The sequence below is a fragment of the Sugiyamaella lignohabitans genome, chromosome C (assembly GCF_001640025.1).
Source record: "Sugiyamaella lignohabitans strain CBS 10342 chromosome C, complete sequence".
NCBI lineage: Eukaryota > Fungi > Ascomycota > Dipodascomycetes > Dipodascales > Trichomonascaceae > Sugiyamaella > Sugiyamaella lignohabitans.
Genome location: NC_031671.1, coordinates 1,772,426 through 1,792,709, shown reverse-complemented (window position 1 = coordinate 1,792,709; position 20,284 = coordinate 1,772,426). Strand labels below are relative to the sequence as shown.

The window sequence follows — 20,284 nt, the reverse complement described above, 5'->3', positions numbered from 1 at the left end:
CAGCCAGCCAGCTAACTTATCATCCAGTCAGTAAGTAAAACAGACAGCCTATCAGTAAGCCAGCAGGTAAACTGACGTGGCTGCCCCCCATGCCCGACTCGAGCGCAGCGAGAGGAGCAGCGGGGTCTGGGGCGGAGCCCCAGCCGCCGGAGGCAGACGGACCACTGGAGCGTAAGCAAGCTTCTATTGAATAAATATGACCCTAGTATGCAGCAGGGACGTGGTCTATAAGGAACGTGTATAAATAAACTACCACATCTTTTCGCTGGGGCGGCGTTTTCTGTTTTTCTTTTCCAGGGATGCAATGTGAGCCTCGTCGAAGGCCACGACCGAGTGGGAGTGGTCGTCGGGGCACGAGATGAGGTCCCCGGCGTCGTCGATGGTGCAGTAGGGCGCGGTGGTCAGCCAGGGGTTGTTCCAGCACTCGTCGATATCGGCACGTTTGTCCGGGTCGATGGCGAGCATTCGCATCAGCAAGGGTCGTACTTCCTGCGGCAGGTTCTTCATGAGCTTCTCGGGTCCTGTTAATGGTCTTGCAGGGGCATTATCATCTCCAATAACCATACCGTTATCATTCTTAGTGGAAGCAGCAGTGGCACCAGCAGAAGCAGCTAATGCAGTCTCGTCAACAGGCGTGCTGAACAGTTTAAACGAACTGTCACTTTGTTTAGGTGCTTTCCAGGGGAACTTTCTCATCAGCATACAACAGAATACAATAGCAGCTGACCAGATATCGGTTGGCCGTGGGTCATATTTCAGACAGGTCACCACCTCGGGTGCAAGATATGGATCTGACCCAACGACACCAGACGCTTCGTGAATACGGCCGCTTTCGCCAGGATATCTGAACACCACAGCACTGCCAAAATCAATAATCTTCACAATACCCTGGCTATTAATGACACAGTTGTCGAGTTTCAAGTCGCGGTGAGACAGACCGCTATCATGCATATATTTAATGCCCGACATGAGCTGTTTAAAATCACAGTAAATCTCTTTCCGATCCATTTTGCCTGACATGACAATGGCAAACAGATCGTATTCACAGTACTCCATGACCTGGTAAATGCGATCCGACTCGTGGATGATATCCACCGTCTCGACGATATTCGGGTGTTTAAGAGTCAGTCCAATACAGTATTCAGCAGTGACCTTTTTCGAGTATTCCCGATGAGACTCGTGCGATTGTTTGGCTCGAAACTCTTTAACTGCAAACATGCGGTTATCACGGGGTCTAGTGATGATTCGCACACTGCCACCAGCACCTTCACCCAGCGATTTGCCGAGTTTTCCATAACTCTTGGACAGAGACGTTCTTCTTGCATCGACACTGCTTCCATACAAACCGTTATACGATTTCAGCGACGTCGATGACTTGAACGGTTTCGAATAAAATCTTCCATTATTATTCTTCAACGAGCCCGAAACCACTGGTGACGAGCCCATAGGCGGAGTCTGGCTTCCAGTGCCGATATAGCTATCGTCCTGAGTGCGATTAGTAGCTGTCGAAGCATACGATTCCGTAACATAAATGCCAGCTCCGCCTGCACTACCAACTACCGCCCCCGGAGTTGTCGAGTATAAATCATTGCCCTGTTTCCATGGTTTCTGGAAGAATCGCTTGAGATCCGTCATTGAACTATTAGTCGTATGAGACGAGCTGACCGAGTCACCGCGAGGCCGTGACCGAGAAAACAAACTCAGCGAAGACGGAGATCTGCTAGGAGGTTGTTGAGGAATATTAACAATAAACCGAGGCTCGACCTGGGAGTTTGTAGACCGTCTCGACCCGGCTCTTCGAGGAGTAGTGGACCCTGTAAACGGGATAGACGACGACGAAGCCGATACTGACTGCGGCAGTACCGACTGAGTTCCGTCATGAACTATTGTGCCCGGAGTATATGCAATAGGGCTCTCCGGGACGCCCAGGTCTTCCGACGGCGAAGTATCGATCATTAATGGCGTGCCAATAACAAATTTCGACTTTGACATTTTCTTAGCGAAATCCGTCACATCATCACGGTCGCCGTCATCTCTATGCTGATTCTCGGAAATGCTGCTGTCCTCAGAATGGACTGACGACTGGTACTTTGTCGACGAGGCTCTCGAATTACGAGACGAATCAGTCTCCGTCTCGCCGACAGCCCCAGACCCCACGACAGGATCCGACTGCGACGAAAACGGCGAGCTCAGCGAGATACTCTTGAGCCGGTCCGACAAATCCGCCGACGACACCGACTACACACGTTAGTACTGGGTTATGGAGGTGGGGTGGGATGGGGGGATGTGCCTCCGGCGGCTGGGGCTCCGCCCCAGACCCTGGTTGCTCCTGCTTCGCAGGAGATGGCCGGGACCGTCGACACCCGACTCGAGCGAAGCGAGAGGAGCAGCGGGGTCTGGGGCGGAGCCCCAGCCGCCGGAGGCAGCGCCCCCTGGAATGCGCTTACTTTTTTGTTATCGGAACCGAGCAGTCGCGACAGTCCCGAGGTCGAGGACACGGATTTGGGCTGGATGGACACCTTTTGGTAGGCCATGTTGTCCACCACGGGCGGTGGTGGGGGCGACGATTGTGCCATGGATGCTGTAAATGCGGTTTATTGCGAGTCGAAAGGGTTGGACAAGGTCGGTTGGTGCTAGATTCGAGGTCTATTGAGAGACAGCCGGCATACGAGGATGAAAAACGGTAGCTGACGAGCTATGGTCGGGTGACTGACTGGCTGATTATGCCCGCTGAGCAGTTGGAGGAGAGAACTGGAGTTGAAGTTAGAGTCGGAGATGCAATTTGACAGCAGTTGAGTGCAGTCTTTAAAACACCAGAAACGTTCACAGATGGAAGAAAGAGGTTTGGTTTTGGGAAAATGACGAAGTGGACGGTGGTGGACGGATGATATCTAATGCGTGAAAGGTGGTTGAGTAATTCAACGAATCCCCATGCAGACGCACCTCCCAGACCCAAATATCAATTATCTCTTTAAAGAGGGCCGTTTACGGGATTTCTGTAGCTGCATGGCTCGCTGCAAATGCCCTGCTTTCTGCTGATACAAGCGGGCAGGCAGACCGGCAAGCAGGTCGGTCGGTCCCGGCCGCAGCTATCAAAATCAGGCAGGGTCGTCAGCTGCCGCTGTTGCTGCTGCATCGACGCACGAGCTCGTTCGCTGGCTGGCTGGCAGCTGGCCGCCTGGCGGATTCTCACTCGGGCTGAAAGGGTCGCTGAAAAGTCCGGTGAACGGGCTACTCCCGCTGCAGCTGGATCGAGAACAGGCGGCTCCCCAGACCAAACTGCTCTTTTCCAGCCTCTTTCAGCCCTAACAAGCTCTGTCAAACGTTTCCAAGCACTTCTGGAGTCAGACAGAATTCACACGTGAGTTCATGGCGGGTTCACTCGGGGTCCTACGGGAGCGAACCCCACCTCTGATCCCCGCCGGCCCCCTCGCTGCTGCTGATAATAACGTAATGCACGCTGATATAATAATATTTTCACGATAAGACACGGGAGATAGCGCCCGACACGCCAGTTGGATAAAAGAGTTCAAACTATAAACACACCCTGACCACGGTACAACCCCCGATAGTAGTACAACGACCGTTGTCTCCGTCAGCCGACTGATCTGCTATCGGACCTAGTCCGCCGCTAGCTCAGATGTCACTCGGGGTGGTAGGGACATGCCTCCGGCGGCTGGGGCTTCGCCCCAGACCCCACTGCTCCTCTCGCTGCGCTCGAGTCGGTTCCGTGAGGGGTCCCCGCCAAAAACCCTCCTGCGAAGCAGGAGCAACCAGGGTCTGGGGCGGAGCCCCAGCCGCCAGAGGCAGACCCCCTCCCACCTTAATTGGCTCCGATAACGCTGGCTCGCTCGTGCATCGTATGGCGATCCGCCAGCTCGAAACGGCACTAGCTGCTGGCCCGACGAAGCCAAGTTTTCTACCGCTCCGATCACGCCACTTTGGGACCTTCCAGAACCCTCGTACATACCCCCGCCAGAGATAAGCTTATACAGGGGTGATGGCTGCCTCCGGCGGCTGGGGCTCCGCCCCAGACCCTGGTTGCTTCTCTCGCTGCGCTCGAGTCGGGCGTGGGGGGTCGGGCTTCCCAGTGAGCAAAAGACCCATCCTCGCACAAACTCAACTGAAAATACGCTTCAAAAACCCCCGTGGCCGAACTATATCCGCCAATTGACCCAGCCAGACTCCCCGACCCCTCTCCAGCTACAAAAACTCCCACCTGTGAGGGCACAACACGCAACGACTCGAGCGAAGCGAGAGGAGCCGCGGGGTCTGGGGCGGAGCCCCAGCCGCCGGAGGCAGCGTGGCACCCCCTGTGTCACCCTGTTCATTCGAGTCTGGAGGGGATGAATGCCGGTTTTGGGTCGTGGGGATGCACAACGGACGACTGGGATCGTCCGGCAAAATACAATGAGCATCGTGCGTCATTTCCTGTACTTTTAACATGGTCCTGCATATAAATAATAATCCATCATACAACCCATCTGCCGACTTGCACCACACTTCAGACTCTTAAACACCAGCAACAGGCGGTATCTGGCTCGCAATAAGTTCTCGTGACCCAGATAGCACTGCCGGTTTAATTTATCTAGGTCCAGCTGCGAGGTGGGGGGGGGGGGGACAGAATGGCCCGATTGCGGTGCCTCCGGCGGCTGGGGCTCCGCCCCAGACCCCGCTGCTCCTCTCGCTTCGCTCGAGTCGTTGCGTCGGGGCCGCCTGAGGGAGAGAAATCTCCTGCGAAGCAGGAGCAACCAGGGTCTGGGGCGGAGCCCCAGCCGCCGGAGGCATGTCGCCCCGTCCGTGACCGGACCGGTTTGTGTGTGGGTTTGCTAAAGATCTTCGATTGTGGATGGATGGAGGAAAGGAAAGGAGGAGCAGGGCAGCAGAGGAGATCGCTGATTGTTGATGTAGGGTGATCTTTAGCCGCAAACAGTAACGTTTAAACAAACGCTGCATGCATGCATGGCATGCTGCACAACACCAGATCTTGTTCATCTCGTCCGTTATAGTTAGCCTTTATTACTGCTGGTAGCTGTGTTTACTTTCTGATTTCTAATTTTCACTTGTGGTTCCTTCTACGTTAGTGTTTTTTTTTGGTTTGGGATTTTTTAAAATACTGTTTGATTTAACTTTGGATTGATTTCGAGATATTATTTCTGGAATTTATTATTTTTGTTTTGTTTTGGTTAATTACTTCTTGACAAGTGCTATTGTGTGCTTGCGCTTGTTTCTCGTTGTTTGTGGTGGTGAATCTCGAGTCTGGACGGATCTGGCCATTGTTGCCTTCTGTTGCTGATGACTGAGACAGAGCCCTCGAAATGATTAGTATTGAACTTCATCTGCCGACCATGTCGCTGGTGGCATTTCTGTTTCTGCTGCTACCGGCGGCCCCAGCTTGTCTGTCGCTGGTGCTGTGTATTTCTCACTATACAGGCGGACTTCAAGTGATTTCAGGAGTCGCTGGCGCTTTTCTGGCTCTACAGGTGTTTCTCCTGTTTTTAAGTGGCCTATTTCCTAAGAGACCACTGGTATTGGCACTGGATCTGCTGGCTCTTGTTGGAGTGCTGGCTACAGGCTGTATCTGGGCTGCTCAGAAAATTTTGTTAATATTACCTGCTACAATTGATAAAAGCACCGCCAAGCTAGAAGCAAGCTTTTTCGTAGCATGGGCTTGTTCATTGGTGTTTTGTACAGCCTATTTTGCGCTCGAACTGGCTGAAACTATGCTGTCTATCCAGCAAGGATCACAGTCGGCTCATCTTAATTCACCCAGTTTGACCCACAATTTAAATCACTCGTTATCCGAAAAACCATCTCAGGATACTGTAGTCACTAACAGTACGTTATATTCGTCACCTGCGACTGACTACGAAACACACATTCCATCTATTTTGTCAAACCCCACTCCGACCATGTCTACTGACGAGATGGAACCTTCTGACAGCCAGCCAGTTCCTCCTCTAATACATCATACCGGCAGTTTTAATTATACCCCAGTTCAGTATGTCCACTATAATCCCCATTCTCCACAAACCATTGATACTGCTACTATGCAGAGCACAATGAACTCAGAAAACATATCACACCTGAGTGCTACTCCGAAGACAGTCAAGAAACACAAATCATCCAACAGTTTCCTGTCATTTTTTGCATCTCCCGAAATCGCCAATTCACCAAAACCAACTATAAAAGCCCATCATAAAAGCGATAGTTTACTAGGCAAGTTGCACCACCAAGTACGCAATTCGGTCACCACATTCCGGAGTAGTACCAGTAACAACAACTTACAAATCATCCGCCAGTACCCCTCCGGTACCAGTCCAGTCACGGCCGTCGGTCCTGGACATAACTTCCAGTCGGTTATAATCAACTCGAGTCCCATGTTCCCGTTTGACAATTCCGGCAATCGCAACTCGGCAGCTTTTGACGGCTGGGAAGTTAATAGTCTCGGAATCAAAGACCGAGTCGAGTGGTCACTGAATCACCTCGACGGCAACGGCAGCGTTGTTCAAAGCCGGACTGTTTCTGGCAATTCCAAAATCACTACCAGCACCTTCTCAACGAGCCTCAACCACCGCATCAACAGTGCCGGTTTCACCAAAGATGCCAGATCGCTCATGGCATACACTGGCCAACGAAACGGCAAACGAGTGCCCTCCGACCCGGGCAGCTCTCCCGCCCGCGACGACTCACTCACCGACGACTACCCGAGCCCGGTGCTCGGCTCGCCGTCCCTCACAGGAGGCCCCGTCCTGTCCCAATACGACCGCGAAAAGCTCAGCAATCAGAGCTGCTAATTCTGCTATGACCCTTACGAACACTTCACGAATAACATTTTATGAACTCTCCTCCAACCCCCCACTGCCTCCGGCGGCTGGGGCTCCGCCCCAGACCCTGGTTGCTCCTGCTTTGCAGGAGACTACCGGGACCGTGTACCTAACGACTCGAGCGAAGCGAGAGGAGCAACCGGGGTCTGGGGCGGAGCCCCAGCCGCCGGAGGCAGTGGGGTCCCTGCAGGGTCCAGGCGCGGCTGAAAATATATTTGTGATCGGCGATATTTTTCAGCGGCAGGAGAGTGCGATTTTGGACCTCTGGAGTACAGCACCGGAATCATGGAGGACGGTGATTTGTTTGATGTTTTCACTGAGGATGTGTCCGTTCAGCCGGAGGAGATCGAGAAGATCCGGAACGACTCGCAGGCCAAGACTGGTGGTGCGGTTAAGAGCGCCAAGCGCGCGTTGAGTCCGAGTCCCAGCGAACAAGAGCCCGTGAATAATGTCGAGTCAAATGGCAAGGAAAAGAGCAATGGGGTCAAAAAAGAGGCTAAAAAGTCTAAAGTGGAGACGGAGATCCAGCCTGTGGTTACAGATTCTTTTGAAACAGAGGCTCAGCGTGAGGTGACGGCGTCGGCTGGTCTGCAGCAGGCTCCTGAACAGGACGGCCAGGTCGTGCTTTCTCACCAGGTTCGACACCAGGTCGCTCTGCCTCCAAATTACGACTATGTTCCGATTTCCGAGCATAAGATCGAGGAACCTGCTCGTGTGTATCCATTCACTTTAGATCCTTTTCAAGCAGTGTCTATTGCGTCGATTGACAGAGGTGAGTCGGTGCTCGTTTCTGCCCATACATCAGCCGGTAAAACTGTGGTGGCTGAATATGCCATTGCACAGAGTCTTCGTGCTAAACAGAGAGTTATTTATACTTCGCCAATCAAGGCTTTGAGTAACCAGAAATATCGAGAACTTCTCAAGGAGTTTGGTGATGTTGGCCTGATGACTGGTGATGTGACTATCAATCCTGAAGCCAGTTGTTTAGTTATGACGACAGAAATTCTGCGATCCATGTTGTATCGAGGTTCGGAAGTTATGAGAGAAGTCGCCTGGGTCATTTTCGATGAGATCCATTATATGAGAGATAAGGAAAGAGGTGTTGTCTGGGAAGAGACCATTATTTTACTGCCTGATAATGTGCGATATGTATTCTTATCAGCTACTATTCCTAACGCCATGCAATTTGCCGAGTGGATCTGTAAGACCCATGAGCAACCTTGTCACGTTGTTTATACAAATTTCAGACCCACACCACTTCAACACTACCTTTTCCCAGCCGGTGGATCAGGTATCCATCTTGTAGTGGACGAAAAGTCTGTGTTCAGAGAAGAGAACTTCCAAAAGGCAATGGGCTCTTTAGGTGATAAAATGGGAGACGATCCTAGTTCTATCAACACCAAGGGTAAAAAAGGGCAAACTAATAAGGGCGGTAAAAAGGATTTACCGGATATCTATAAAATTATCAAGGTTATCATGATGAAGAATTACAATCCTGTTATTGTATTCAGTTTCAGTAAACGAGAATGTGAGGCTTTAGCCAAGAAGATGAGTAAGCTAGATTTCAACAGAGACGCTGAGCATGATATGGTCGCAAAGGTATTCAATAATGCAGTTGGCTCGCTGTCAGAAGCAGATCAAGAGCTACCACAGATTAAGCATATATTGCCACTGCTGAAACGTGGTATCGGTATCCATCATTCTGGTTTACTGCCTATTCTAAAAGAAGTGATTGAGCTGCTTTTCCAAGAAGGTCTTATTAAAGTGTTGTTTGCTACCGAAACATTCTCCATTGGTCTTAATATGCCTGCCAAGACTGTAGTGTTTACAAATGTACGTAAATGGGACGGACAAGCATTTAGATGGGTTTCTGGTGGTGAATATATTCAGATGAGTGGAAGAGCCGGTCGTCGTGGTCTTGATGATCGTGGTATTGTTATTTTAATGATTGACGAGCAAATGGAGCCTGCCGTGGCGAAGGGCATGGTGAAAGGTGAAGCCGATCGACTGGATTCGGCTTTCCACTTGACATATAACATGATTTTAAATTTGCTACGAGTAGAAGGTGTTTCTCCCGAGTTCATGTTGGAGAGATGTTTCTTTCAATTTCAAAATGGTGCTCAAGTTCCTGCCCTTGAGCAGGAGTTGAGAGACCTGAACGAGAAAATCGAGTCGACCGTCATTGAAGATGAAGCTTCTGTCAAGGAATACTACGATGTGCGACAACAGCTGGCTCGTTACAAAGATGATATCAGACACGTTGTTACATATCCCAGCCACTGTTTGAATTTCTTACAGTCGGGACGTCTTGTACACATCAGTGTCAAGTCTGCTACTGGCAAAGACAAGGACAAGCCTGCTCTTGATTTTGGCTGGGGTTCAATTGTATCGTTTAGTAAGCGTAAACCACCACCAGGTAAAAAAGACATCAAGTACACCGATCACGAGTCATATATTGTTGATGTGGTGCTATGGGTTGCTGCTACATCGCCTGTTCATCTTATTCGCAGAAATGATCCACAGATTGTCGAGGGAATTCGTCCTGCCATTGGAGATGAGCCCGGTAGAGCTGAAATCATCCCTGTCACGCTAGACTCGATTGTTGAATTTGCGAATTTAAGAACATATCTGCCCAAGGACCTGACAGCAGTTCAACAAAGAGCTACTGTTCATAAGAATGTCGAAGAAATCAAGCGTCGGTTCCCCGATGGTATCCCACTGCTCGATCCTATTGAGAACATGAAGATTAAAGACGATTCTTTCCTGAGACTGATACGAAAGACCGAGGTGCTGGAATCAAAGTTGGCCACCAACCCTTTATACGGCTCCTCACGGCTTGAAGAGCTCTATGAGCAATACTCTGAAAAGGCTGCTCTTGAAGCAAACGTTAGCAAAATCAAAGAGAAGCTGACAGACGCTAAAGCCATCATGCAATTGGATGAGCTTAAATGCCGCAAGCGTGTTTTACGAAGACTCGGGTTCACTTCATCTACTGACATTGTCGACCTCAAGGGCCGAGTGGCCTGTGAAATCAGTTCTGGCGACGAGCTCCTGATCACCGAGCTGATTTTCAACGGTACCTTCAGCGACCTTACTGCCGAACAGTGTGCTGCCTTACTCAGTTGTTTTGTGTTTGACGAGAAAACGAATGAGGTGCCTGCTCTACGTCAAGAATTGCAGGAGCCATGGAAGGCACTTCAGGCCATGGCCAAGCAGATTGCCAAGGTGTCAAAGGAAAGCAAACTCGAAATTGTCGAGGAGCAGTACATGCAATCGTTTAAGTACGAGCTCATGGACGTCGTGTACCAGTGGGCTAAGGGTGCCACATTTGCCCAGATCTGTAAAATGACCGATGTCTACGAGGGCAGTCTCATCCGAACGTTCAGACGATTGGAAGAACTCATACGCCAGATGATCATGGCTGCCAAAACCATCGGCAACGATGTCCTCGAAGAGAAGATGGAAAAGGCTCTCACCCTCATCAAAAGAGACCTTGTCTCGGCCACCTCCCTTTATTTGTAATTGTATATCTATCTTTACTTCTAGCCTTGGCACGTACCTCCGGCAGCTGCTGGGGCTCCGCCCCAGAGCCCGCTGCTCCTCTCGCTGCGCTCGAGTCGTTCACTCTCCGGTCCCGGGCAAACTCCTGCGAAGCAGGAGCAACCAGGGTCTGGGGCGGAGCCCCAGCCGCCGGAGGCACGAGAGTCCCCTGTGAGTCATGAGTGTATTCGATATGGGTTTATATTTTGGGTGTCTTTTTGGTCTTTTTCGCCTTGGCAGTCGACGAGGCTGTCTGGCTGGTGGCGGTAGTTTTGGCGGTGGTGCAAGCCGGTTTTTTTGTGCTGTTGTCGGTTTTGAAGGAGCTGGTGTCGCCATTGGGCTTTTCGCTGTTCTTAGACTCCATTCGCTTTCGGGCGATGACAGAGCTTTTCTCTGTTTCTTGTACAATTTTGTCGGTGACTTCGAACAGATCCTTTTGCAGTTCAGGACTTGTGATTTCTTTCCGGGGAGGGGCTTGGCGAACTCGACACTCGGAGATGTAAGTGGCTTCGAGTGTATCCTTTACTTCGGGACTCATAGCAGCAAACAGGATCGACTGGCTGCCGTCGATACTTGTCTTGAGGAAGAACCACCAAATGGGCCATAATAGAACGTAAATTAAAAGGCCGATTAACGAGCCCATTGACACAAATCTTTTGAAAGATGGCGACCTCATCATGCCAGGGTCTACTATAGACACATGTACGTTGTTAGGGGCTTTGTCGGGACGCTCATATTCGTTCAAACGACGCTGGAACTCGTACCCAAACAGAGTCAGTGCAAGTTTAGATGATCCAAACACTCTCCAGGGTCGGTATGAGGGGTATCCTCTTCTAGAAAATTCAAGATCACCTATGTCAAAGTCAGCCATAACGCTCGAAATACACGATGTGAGAATCACCCGCACATCTCTATCTGGAGGCTGGGCTCGTAGAGCTGGTGACAGAATGTTTAGTAAATGATAGTGTCCCATATAATTGGTTTGAAGATGCAGTTCAACACCATCTTGTGTAGCAGCACGAGAAGACGAGGGTGGTAATGCCACTCCAGCACAGCATATTACCATATCAAGTCGCCGAGGAGGACTGTTGTTGATCCACTTGGTAGCAAACTTTCGAACTGAGTAGAAGTCTGCTAAGTCTGCCTCTTCGGCATAAATTAAATGATTACCTGTCAGATCTCGGAGATCATTAATGAAGTTCACCAACCATTCATCCTGAGTCGTCTTGACTAGAAGAATAAGCTGGGCTCCTCGTTCCGCTAAATCTCGGGCAACTGCAGCACCCAATCCGGATGTTCCACCAGTTATAATTACTACTCTACCATGGAGATCTCTTTCCCATGTATTTGTTGCTCCGGCGAAATATCTTTTTAGTAACCCAGTCACCAGCAATGGTGGGCCATATCGTTTTATTTGGTCATAGTAAGGAATTACGCCCGTGCCTTCGGTGATAACTGAACCCAGAAAATTCAGAGGCATTCTTCCTGTCTATAACAGCAAGATCTTATCAGCTGATTTGAAAGAAATAATAAATAGAAATATTTTTTGAAAAAAGAAACTGTCAAAATTCAACCAAACGAGACAGTCGACAAATGTCCAATGTGGCAGTCTGTTGTACAATTAGGGTCGAGGCAAAAGGTTTGCTGCTAAACTTTTTCGTTTATTTGTATTGTCCAAAGATTATGCTGTTAGAATGCAAAAAAAAAACGATTGACACGAAGGAATATCCTATAAACTTGGTGATAGATTATGGATCGTGAATGTAAGTCTCCGGCTTCACCGTGTTTCACACAGGCTCAAGATCTAATCACCTTATATCTATATGCTGGTGCATATTGAAAAATTCAGCCTTATCGCGATCATCCAAAAAAAATATGTCCGGTTGATCTCAATATTTACTTCGTTTCTATTGCTCTATTAGTTTTCTCGAAACCGCTATATTTGAGTTTCGTTTGAATCCATAGATAATGGAAGAAATCCTGATATATGGCTCTCAACAGCCAGCTGGAGCCTTAAAACTTTCGGCAGGATCTGGCACTGGTATCATTGACCTTATAATTACTGCTTGTGACTTACACTCAGGATCCCATATTGCATCATTTAAACAGTCTTCATCGCCTCGGAATGGAATCGTGGCTACAAAATCACATATCATAGCTGCTCAAGCTCAGAAGGCGCTGATTCATGTCTATTCATATTTAAAAGAGGGTGTTGATCAGAAAATAGTCGTTCCTGAGAAACTCAACTGTATCACAGTATCACCTTGTGGAACCTGGTTAGCAGCTGGTGGTGAAACAGGTAGACTCTTGATATGGGAACTAAAGTCTGGTCAACTTGTTTTTGCTCGCGAAACCCATTATCAGGCAATTGTCTGTTTGCAGTTTACCAAAGATAGCGCCTATTTATTTACCACTTCTGATGATTCCAGAGTGTTTGGTTGGTCTGTATTAGAGATTGTCAGCAGTGGTACATTACAAAACGAGATCCAACCTGCTATTTCTTGGTCTGATCATTCATTACCGGTGACTAGTCTTTGTGTTGGCTACGGTTTTTCTAACGAAGCATATGTTTTCACTGGTTCGTTAGATGCGACCATCAGATGTTGGAGTATAGCCAAGAAGGAGCTACTCACTACTTTTGTTCTTAATGATAAAGTGACTGCTATGGTTGTAGACCCTCTTGAACGGTTTATTTATGCCGGATTGGCTAACGGTTCTATAGTCGCTGTCCCCCTTTACGATGTCAATCCTAGTACGGGATACTTAGAGGCTGTGGGTGGTGCTAAGAGAATTGTTACTGTAGACTCATCTAACCCACCTCCATCAAGTTCTCTTTTCGCCCTTAGCCAACATTCTGCATCTGTTACTGCCTTGACACTCTCGTTTGACGGCACTATTCTCATTTCCGGTGATTCAGCTGGGCAGGCTTATTCCTGGGACCTCACTAGTCGTCAGGTTCTCCGTAAACTGAAACCCAACAGAGGTCCTATCAGCTCTATTCAGACTATTGCATTACCCAAATCTGAGACGATTATTCCATCACAAGCCAAAGTCAAGGCTTCAAAAGGCGGTGCCGGCGTTACTGCCAGTCAGGGTCCGGAACCAATTCCTCAACTTAAACGTGTGTTGGAACCCGCTGAGCAGAAATCACACGATATCTGGATTAAAATCCCTGAACACCAGCAAACTGCCGGTTCGACTGAGGTTGTCTCTTCGGTCTTGAAAGATGTTCAGCAGGCTAAGCTCCACACTGGCCACATCTTCGACCAAGGCTCGGAGAGCGGTCTTCAAGCCCGTGTACAACAACTCGAGTCGGATCTCAACGACCTCTACAAGAACTACTCATCTTTACAGGCAGTTCACGAGGACCTATGGTCTTTGCATGTCCAGAAGAGCCTTGGTTGAACCTTCTAAGCTCGATTGGTTCTGCCCTCCGGCGGCTGGGGCTTCTCCCCAAACCCCACTGCTCCTCTCGCTCCGCTCGAGTAGGACAAGACGTTGTCACTTATTTATACTTTACTAATGTATATTATGATACTTTTACGATGCGGATTCATCAGCTACTGCAGCATGGGCCTCACGATGGACCACACCATGAACAAGTTCGCGGTACTTTGTACGGATCGGCTCGTTCCAAACTCCTAAACTCTGTGAGGGGCTCTTGACGAGATTGTCAAACACTTCACGACGATAGGACACTGAGTCCTTGTCGCGGACGTCTTCTTTGAAAAGAATTGCATCCACCACCTTAGGCCAGCGAACCAGTCCATTAACTCCCCATGTGGTAGCTGTGATGGGGACAAGAAGGGCCATCAGTTCTAGATATGGCAATTCTACAATTTTCGTTTGATCTGCCAATGCACAAGATCCAGAGACAAGAAGCTGGAACGAAGGTTCATGTTTAACAAGGTTTCGGAGAACTCGTACAGTATGTGCTCTTAAAGGAATCAAACGTATCGTATCAGACAGGAATTCGTAAACATAGCGGGGGCTCAAAAGCGACAAGAACATGTTGGTAGCGGCATTGTTGAAATTCAGCTGCGACGATTCGAGTGTGTGTGTGAGTTTGTATTTGACATCCAATTCTCGGAAAACTGCCATATAGGTAGAAGAAAGAACGCCAAAGAAAGCGAGGGTTTCGTTGGTTAAAAACGATTCCATTACTGGATCATTCTCGAGTTTTGAATAAAGAACAGCCACTGCTTCAATTTGGGGACTAATACTAGTAATCAAAGTCGAAGGATGCGGGTTGCTTATGATATCTCTGTAAAACTGAATTTTATTTAAAACAAGCAGTAAGTCGTCATCGTGGCTGATACCTTCTGGTGGAAATGCAATTAGCTCGGTTGGAATATATTGATTTGGTGCCTTGTCGAATGGTAAAACGTCAGTAATTAGATTCATCAATCTTGCCTGGAGAATCGAATCTCCGTTAAAAAGGCTGCTTGTAAGGATTTCTAGAGAGTCGCCACTGAATAATCTGCGACGTACGAGGTGTCCAAAGGATGCTAGTAAGCTTAATGCCTTCTGAACTGCATAGACCACTTCAGACTCAACTTGTCGGCTCGCAATCAACTTCACTAATACCAAAATGACAGGAGTATTGGCGAGAATATCTGGAGGATTGGCCTTGGTGATCTGATTAATACAGGCAATTTGAAGATGTGACACTCCAGACTGAAGGCCCTCGATGAGGTCATTCTGGCTTATAAACTGAACCACTTCAGCGTATGACTTGTGTGATAATACAGTAGACAGAAGTGATACGACTAGGCCATAGTCGACACCATCCAGTGGAGTTCGAAGAACTGTGATTAGTAATGGCAACAGGCTCTGAAGTATTTTGTCCCCATTGGCGGCATCCTCAATTAGTAATGAGTTATCCAGACTGAGTTTTGTGTCTGCTCTTTGAAGAATTAAACTATCAAAAGAGGTCTCTTTCGATAGAACTGCCGTCAGATGTGTTATGACATTCTGAACAATCGAATCAGTCTGTTCTGCCATTATTTGATAAAACCAATGGCTGTTCGTCTTCTATTGGATATTCGAGCTATCAAGTAGACATCGAAATGATCTACTTAACATGATTGATGCCCCCTGCCCTTATCAAAGAGTACGGCTGTGTGATTGCAAATCAAGAACCAAATGGTAAAACTACTCCCCTGAATACTAAATACCAGCTTGACATGTCTCTACTAACAACTTTTTTCCACTGGTTCAACTAAAGTTTCACAAGGACTCTCTCCGACATGGACCAACTAATGGATACAGAATTCGTTATGATATCAGATTGTCAGGTTCGGCCATATCCAAAGTAAAACAAGATTTCCCGTCCGATCAATCATATTTAAGCCTTTGAGAGCCTTGATCAGTAATGCCGTGGGAGACCAGGCGTGAACAGAAGGTGCTGAACCTTTTAATCCTTTTTTTTTTTTGCATTTGTATGCAGATGCAAAGAGTGTAGGAAACCATTAAAACTGTATTGAGAACATTATTCTGAAGTATATAAAAAAACCCACTGTTCATCGAACTCTTCTATGATTTATTTGTTCATATTAGTTGATATTTTATCTCAATATTTTCAGTCTATCAAAATTAACCCAGCAATTAACAGTTCAATAATCCATTAGAAATAGCAGTTAGATACAGAGATCTTGCATCGACTGTGCATGACCCTGCATTTGAGAGTCAAAGCCGCATCATGTAAATATAAAAAATGTCTAGCGAGCTATGATCCAGAAATGAGCATCATCAGAACTTGCATTTAATTCCAACATATATCGTTTATTTTTATAAATGACTATGACCGATAAGGTGGTGACTCCTCCTAAGAGGTTGACAGCTCAGGCTGTCAGCGGACTTTTATCGAAGCATCCAAACTCGCCTGTATATCTCCAAATCACTGTAAAGAAGAATCCTGGAAAGGGAAAGCCTCTGGAAGGCAATAAGAGAGTTTCATCGCCAGTCTTGATCTCTCTACCACATAGAGCAAGAGAAAAGAAGTTAAATGATATGACTATATGTTTAATTGTCAAGGACCCACAACAAAAGTTCCAGAAAGTGCTTGAAGACGACAAAAATTCACCCACTCATGACTTGTTCACAGAGATTGTTTCCATATCAAAACTACGGTCGCGAGTAGCTGCATCAAAACCATCATCTAATTCTAAAAAAGCCCAAATTTCCATTGAAAAGTTTGATCTGATTGTCGCACAAGCCAATATTATTCATCTGCTGCCTGATACTATACCTGCATCACTATACAAGACTGGCAAGACCGTTCCAGTGCCAATTCAAATCACAGCTAAAGATCCAAAGCTACCAAAAGGGTCTCAAGAAGTTATTGATCCGCGATTAGTTCTGTATCAGATGAAAAAGCTTGTTAACAAGTCCACAGTTCTGGTGATTCCGAAACAGGGAAGTACCTGCTTTTCAGTTCTGGTTGGAATATCTGACCCCGACACCATGTCTAAACTAATCGACAATATAAATACTGCTATTGACGGTATTGTCGGAAACGTAGATGCTGTCGGGGGATGGTCAAATGTAGTCTCTATCCATATTAAGACTGCTGATAGCATTAGCTTGCCTGTAGTTGATCTTTAACAGGGCACGCATATTTATTTGAAATACTATAATCACATACGAAGTAATCACACTATAATCTCCCAAAATTTCCTCAGATACTGTGACTCTCTCTTCAACCCAACCTAAACTCAATCCTAGACTCGGGTATATTAGTCTTTACTTGTCTCTTTTGACCGAGTCCCTACAGCCGGTTAGTTTGTTTTTCTTCTTATCCGATAAGCTACTGATCGTCGTGAAAAATCCCGTATCTGGTATAATCTTGGCAGGCGCTTAAGTTTGACCTGATAGTCATCCTATAATATTTGATTATCGTCAATTCATTAACTGATCTAACGAACAATGGGTGAGAAAATTGTTATTCTAGGGTGAGTCATCAGTCAACGGTCGACTCAATTAAATGGAGCTTAAAGAAAGAATTACGGTTTTTATTTCTAACGAAGATGCAGTGCAGGGATCATAGGTCTTTATACAGCCTTTATACTGTCAACACAAGACCGGGCTCGGGACATCACGGTCATAGCTGAGTATTTACCAGGCGACCAGTCCATCAATTACACCTCTCCATGGGCAGGTGCCAACTTCTCGTCCATATCAGGAGACGACGAAGCAGCCCTGAGATACGACCGGGTGTCATTCCAGCACCTCGCCGGCATCTTCAAGAAATTCGGCGAGAAAGCGGGTCTCGAACGACTCCGAACAACTGAGTACTGGCTGACTGCTCCAGATGCTGCCAAATTCGACTCTCAGAAGAAGTATATTCCTGATGTAAGTGGTCTGCCTCCGGCGGCTGGGGCTGCGCCCCAGACCCCGCTACTCCTCTCGCTTCGCTCGAGTCGTTGCGTGGGGATCCCTGGCCATCTCCTGCGAAGCAGGAGCAACGGGGTCTGGGGCGTAGCCCCAGCCGCCGGAGGCATAACAGACCCGTATAGTACTAACAGGACAGTTCTCTGTGATTCCCAAGGACAGATTGCCCGAGTTTGCTGGGTTTGGTGTTGAGTACACCACATATAATTTCTATTCGCCCCAGTTTCTCAAGTTTTTGAAGTCATATCTTATCGATAGAGGTGTTGTATTTGTACGTCGTAGGGTCGCTGATGTTAAGGAAGCGTTTGTTTCCAAAGAGACTCAGGTAGTCTTCAATTGTACCGGTATCGGTGCTAGATCTCTGGGTGGAGTCACCGACCAGAAAGTTTATCCTATTCGTGGTCAGGTGGTAGTAGTCAAGGCTCCTCATATCAGACAGAATTACTCTTTTTTTGATGGCCATTTTATTACTTATATTATTCCACGTCCATTTTCGGGTGGTCATGTCATTCTTGGTGGATACTACCAGGAGAATAACTGGACTGGAGACACTTTTGGGTTTGAGACTGAATCCATTATTGAGAGAACAGCCGCCGTCTGTCCTGATCTTATAAAGGATGGCCATCCTTTGGAGGTTATTCGAGAAGCAGCAGGTCTCCGTCCTGCTAGAAAAGGGGGAAATCGTATCGAGAAAGAGGTTCTTCCTGATGGTCGTGCAATTATTCACAACTACGGTGCTGGTGGTACAGGATATCAAAGTGGATATGGAATGGCCATTGAAGCTGTCCAACTTCTAACCAATGGAGAATCGAAACTGTAGTGCTCTGTATTAATACACTCTTCTGCTAAGCTAAAATATATACCTAATTTTTGTAGTTGGCCGGTCATCAATCATTCTGAGAGCCTGGTCTTTTTGGTTTCATGTTCGTCATTCTCAGTGAAACCTCTTTTGTGGTTTGCCGTCGTATCTGGCGGCATGCTATCATTGGTGTGCCCATGAGATGGAGTACCATTAGACTGAAGTCCACCAACTGGATTACTGTTTGTCTCATCATTGATGCCATTTTCGTTCTCTCGTGTCACTTCAGTCTCCTCATTATCCACTAGAGGATCATCCTCAGTCCGTTGCAATGAGACATCTATATCGACAACACCACCGTCATCCACCACAGAAGCATCTCCTTGTACTCCAATCGCCTCTCCATTTGAAAGAACGCCTTCTATGTTGTCCATAGCGTCTTCCTCTATACCTAATTCAGCCTCCAGTTCGTCATGCACATCTTCACTCTCCTCCAAATTTTCAGTCTCATTATCATTCTCGACAGAAACAGGATCAACATCGTCTATTGGAGCCTTTTCATCTTCAGCTTCTGCTTGTTCGTCTACTTGATACTGGATCTCATCATAACTTTCGTCGTCCGGTATTGGTGCTCCAGACGAGTGTTCGATAAAGTGGCGCGCTTCTGCTAATCCCATACCAGTGCGAGCATTTTCTGAGAGTAAATTAAACAGGCAAGTAAACCGACGATGACACGCAACAGTGATCTCAAAAGTCAGTGGTCTCTGATCTTCTGGTGTATTTCTGACAAGGTCTTCAAAAAGACGAGCAAAATCATGAACAGTAACATCTTTGGCATAAAAGTTATCCTACAATTGTTAGTATGCGTATTGAATAGCTAAACATTTCAGTAGAGAATGTTAAACTTACCTCTCCCAAAACCAATCCTAATTGATTGAATTCAAGAATTAACTCGTCGTCCATTGCAAAAGGCCGGTGCTCATCTGTTACCGATTCGCGTATAATAACAAAAAGCTCTTCAATAGTCATATCTGAAGGCTCGCTACCATCAACCAATACGGTAAATTCAGAGAGTGACTCGTCAATGTCAGGAATGGAATAGAGGATATGGGTCTGAAGGTTATATGTGATGGATATGGGGATTGTTAATAAAGGGGTGACATGCTCAAGCTGTTCATTTCCCTCGCTCGTGGCAAAAGGCTCTACAAGTGGCTCTAATTTCACGCTATCCCCTTCAACCGCTTCAGCAGCACTTGAGTAGTCAGGTTTATTCACTTCTGCTGTATCTGTAGTAGTCTCATTTAATGCTTCTGGAATGACATCTGTGCCTTTAGTAGTATTATCTTCATTTTTTTCTGCAGCAAGCTGATCATCCGCTAGCGAGTAAACCTCTTCAACAGGCAGTTCGTCATATTCAAGAGCACTCTCGTCAATTGTAGCCTTCACGCCGTCACCTTCAGCCTCATTTTCTTCATCTATCGTATCTTCAAGCAATTCTACCACGTTTTCGGCTAGTATCGTGCTCTCCAAACTTGCCGTCTCCACTGTTGATTGTAGTTCACTACTTTTGTCAGCATTGTCATCTGGGTTCACCTGATGGTCTACTCCTAGCTCTGATACAGGCTCTTCAACAATAGGCACAACGTCAACATCGTGAACTTCTTGTACTTCCTGTACATAAATATCATCACTAGTATCTTCTACAACGACAGATTCACTTGTCCCA

At 47.2% G+C, this 20,284-nt stretch overlaps 6 protein-coding genes across 6 annotated transcripts; 3 read left to right on the top strand and 3 right to left on the bottom strand.

The window, feature by feature from the left end:
• Positions 1 to 249: 249 nt before the first annotated feature.
• Positions 250 to 1,956, bottom strand: NPR1 (serine/threonine protein kinase NPR1; the record flags this gene model as incomplete). The annotated part of the gene is made up of 1 exon (XM_018881329.1): positions 250 to 1,956. One exon carries the CDS (start codon positions 1,954 to 1,956, stop codon positions 250 to 252), a length of 1,707 nt encoding a protein of 568 aa, XP_018733930.1.
• Positions 1,957 to 7,112: 5,156 nt separating this feature from the next.
• On the top strand, positions 7,113 to 10,349 carry MTR4 (ATP-dependent RNA helicase MTR4; the record flags this gene model as incomplete). Its single annotated transcript, XM_018881328.1, has 1 exon — positions 7,113 to 10,349. One exon carries the CDS (start codon positions 7,113 to 7,115, stop codon positions 10,347 to 10,349), a length of 3,237 nt encoding a protein of 1,078 aa, XP_018733929.1.
• Positions 10,350 to 10,566: 217 nt separating this feature from the next.
• AWJ20_4262 (uncharacterized protein) lies at positions 10,567 to 11,847 on the bottom strand (the record flags this gene model as incomplete). Its single annotated transcript, XM_018881327.1, has 1 exon — positions 10,567 to 11,847. One exon carries the CDS (start codon positions 11,845 to 11,847, stop codon positions 10,567 to 10,569), a length of 1,281 nt encoding a protein of 426 aa, XP_018733928.1.
• A 488-nt stretch (positions 11,848 to 12,335) lies between these two features.
• On the top strand, positions 12,336 to 13,772 carry IPI3 (Ipi3p; the record flags this gene model as incomplete). The annotated part of the gene is made up of 1 exon (XM_018881326.1): positions 12,336 to 13,772. One exon carries the CDS (start codon positions 12,336 to 12,338, stop codon positions 13,770 to 13,772), a length of 1,437 nt encoding a protein of 478 aa, XP_018733927.1.
• Positions 13,773 to 13,907: 135 nt separating this feature from the next.
• On the bottom strand, positions 13,908 to 15,371 carry HSM3 (Hsm3p; the record flags this gene model as incomplete). Its single annotated transcript, XM_018881325.1, has 1 exon — positions 13,908 to 15,371. One exon carries the CDS (start codon positions 15,369 to 15,371, stop codon positions 13,908 to 13,910), a length of 1,464 nt encoding a protein of 487 aa, XP_018733926.1.
• A 792-nt stretch (positions 15,372 to 16,163) lies between these two features.
• UTP30 (Utp30p) lies at positions 16,164 to 16,973 on the top strand (the record flags this gene model as incomplete). The annotated part of the gene is made up of 1 exon (XM_018881323.1): positions 16,164 to 16,973. One exon carries the CDS (start codon positions 16,164 to 16,166, stop codon positions 16,971 to 16,973), a length of 810 nt encoding a protein of 269 aa, XP_018733925.1.
• Positions 16,974 to 20,284: the final 3,311 nt, after the last annotated feature.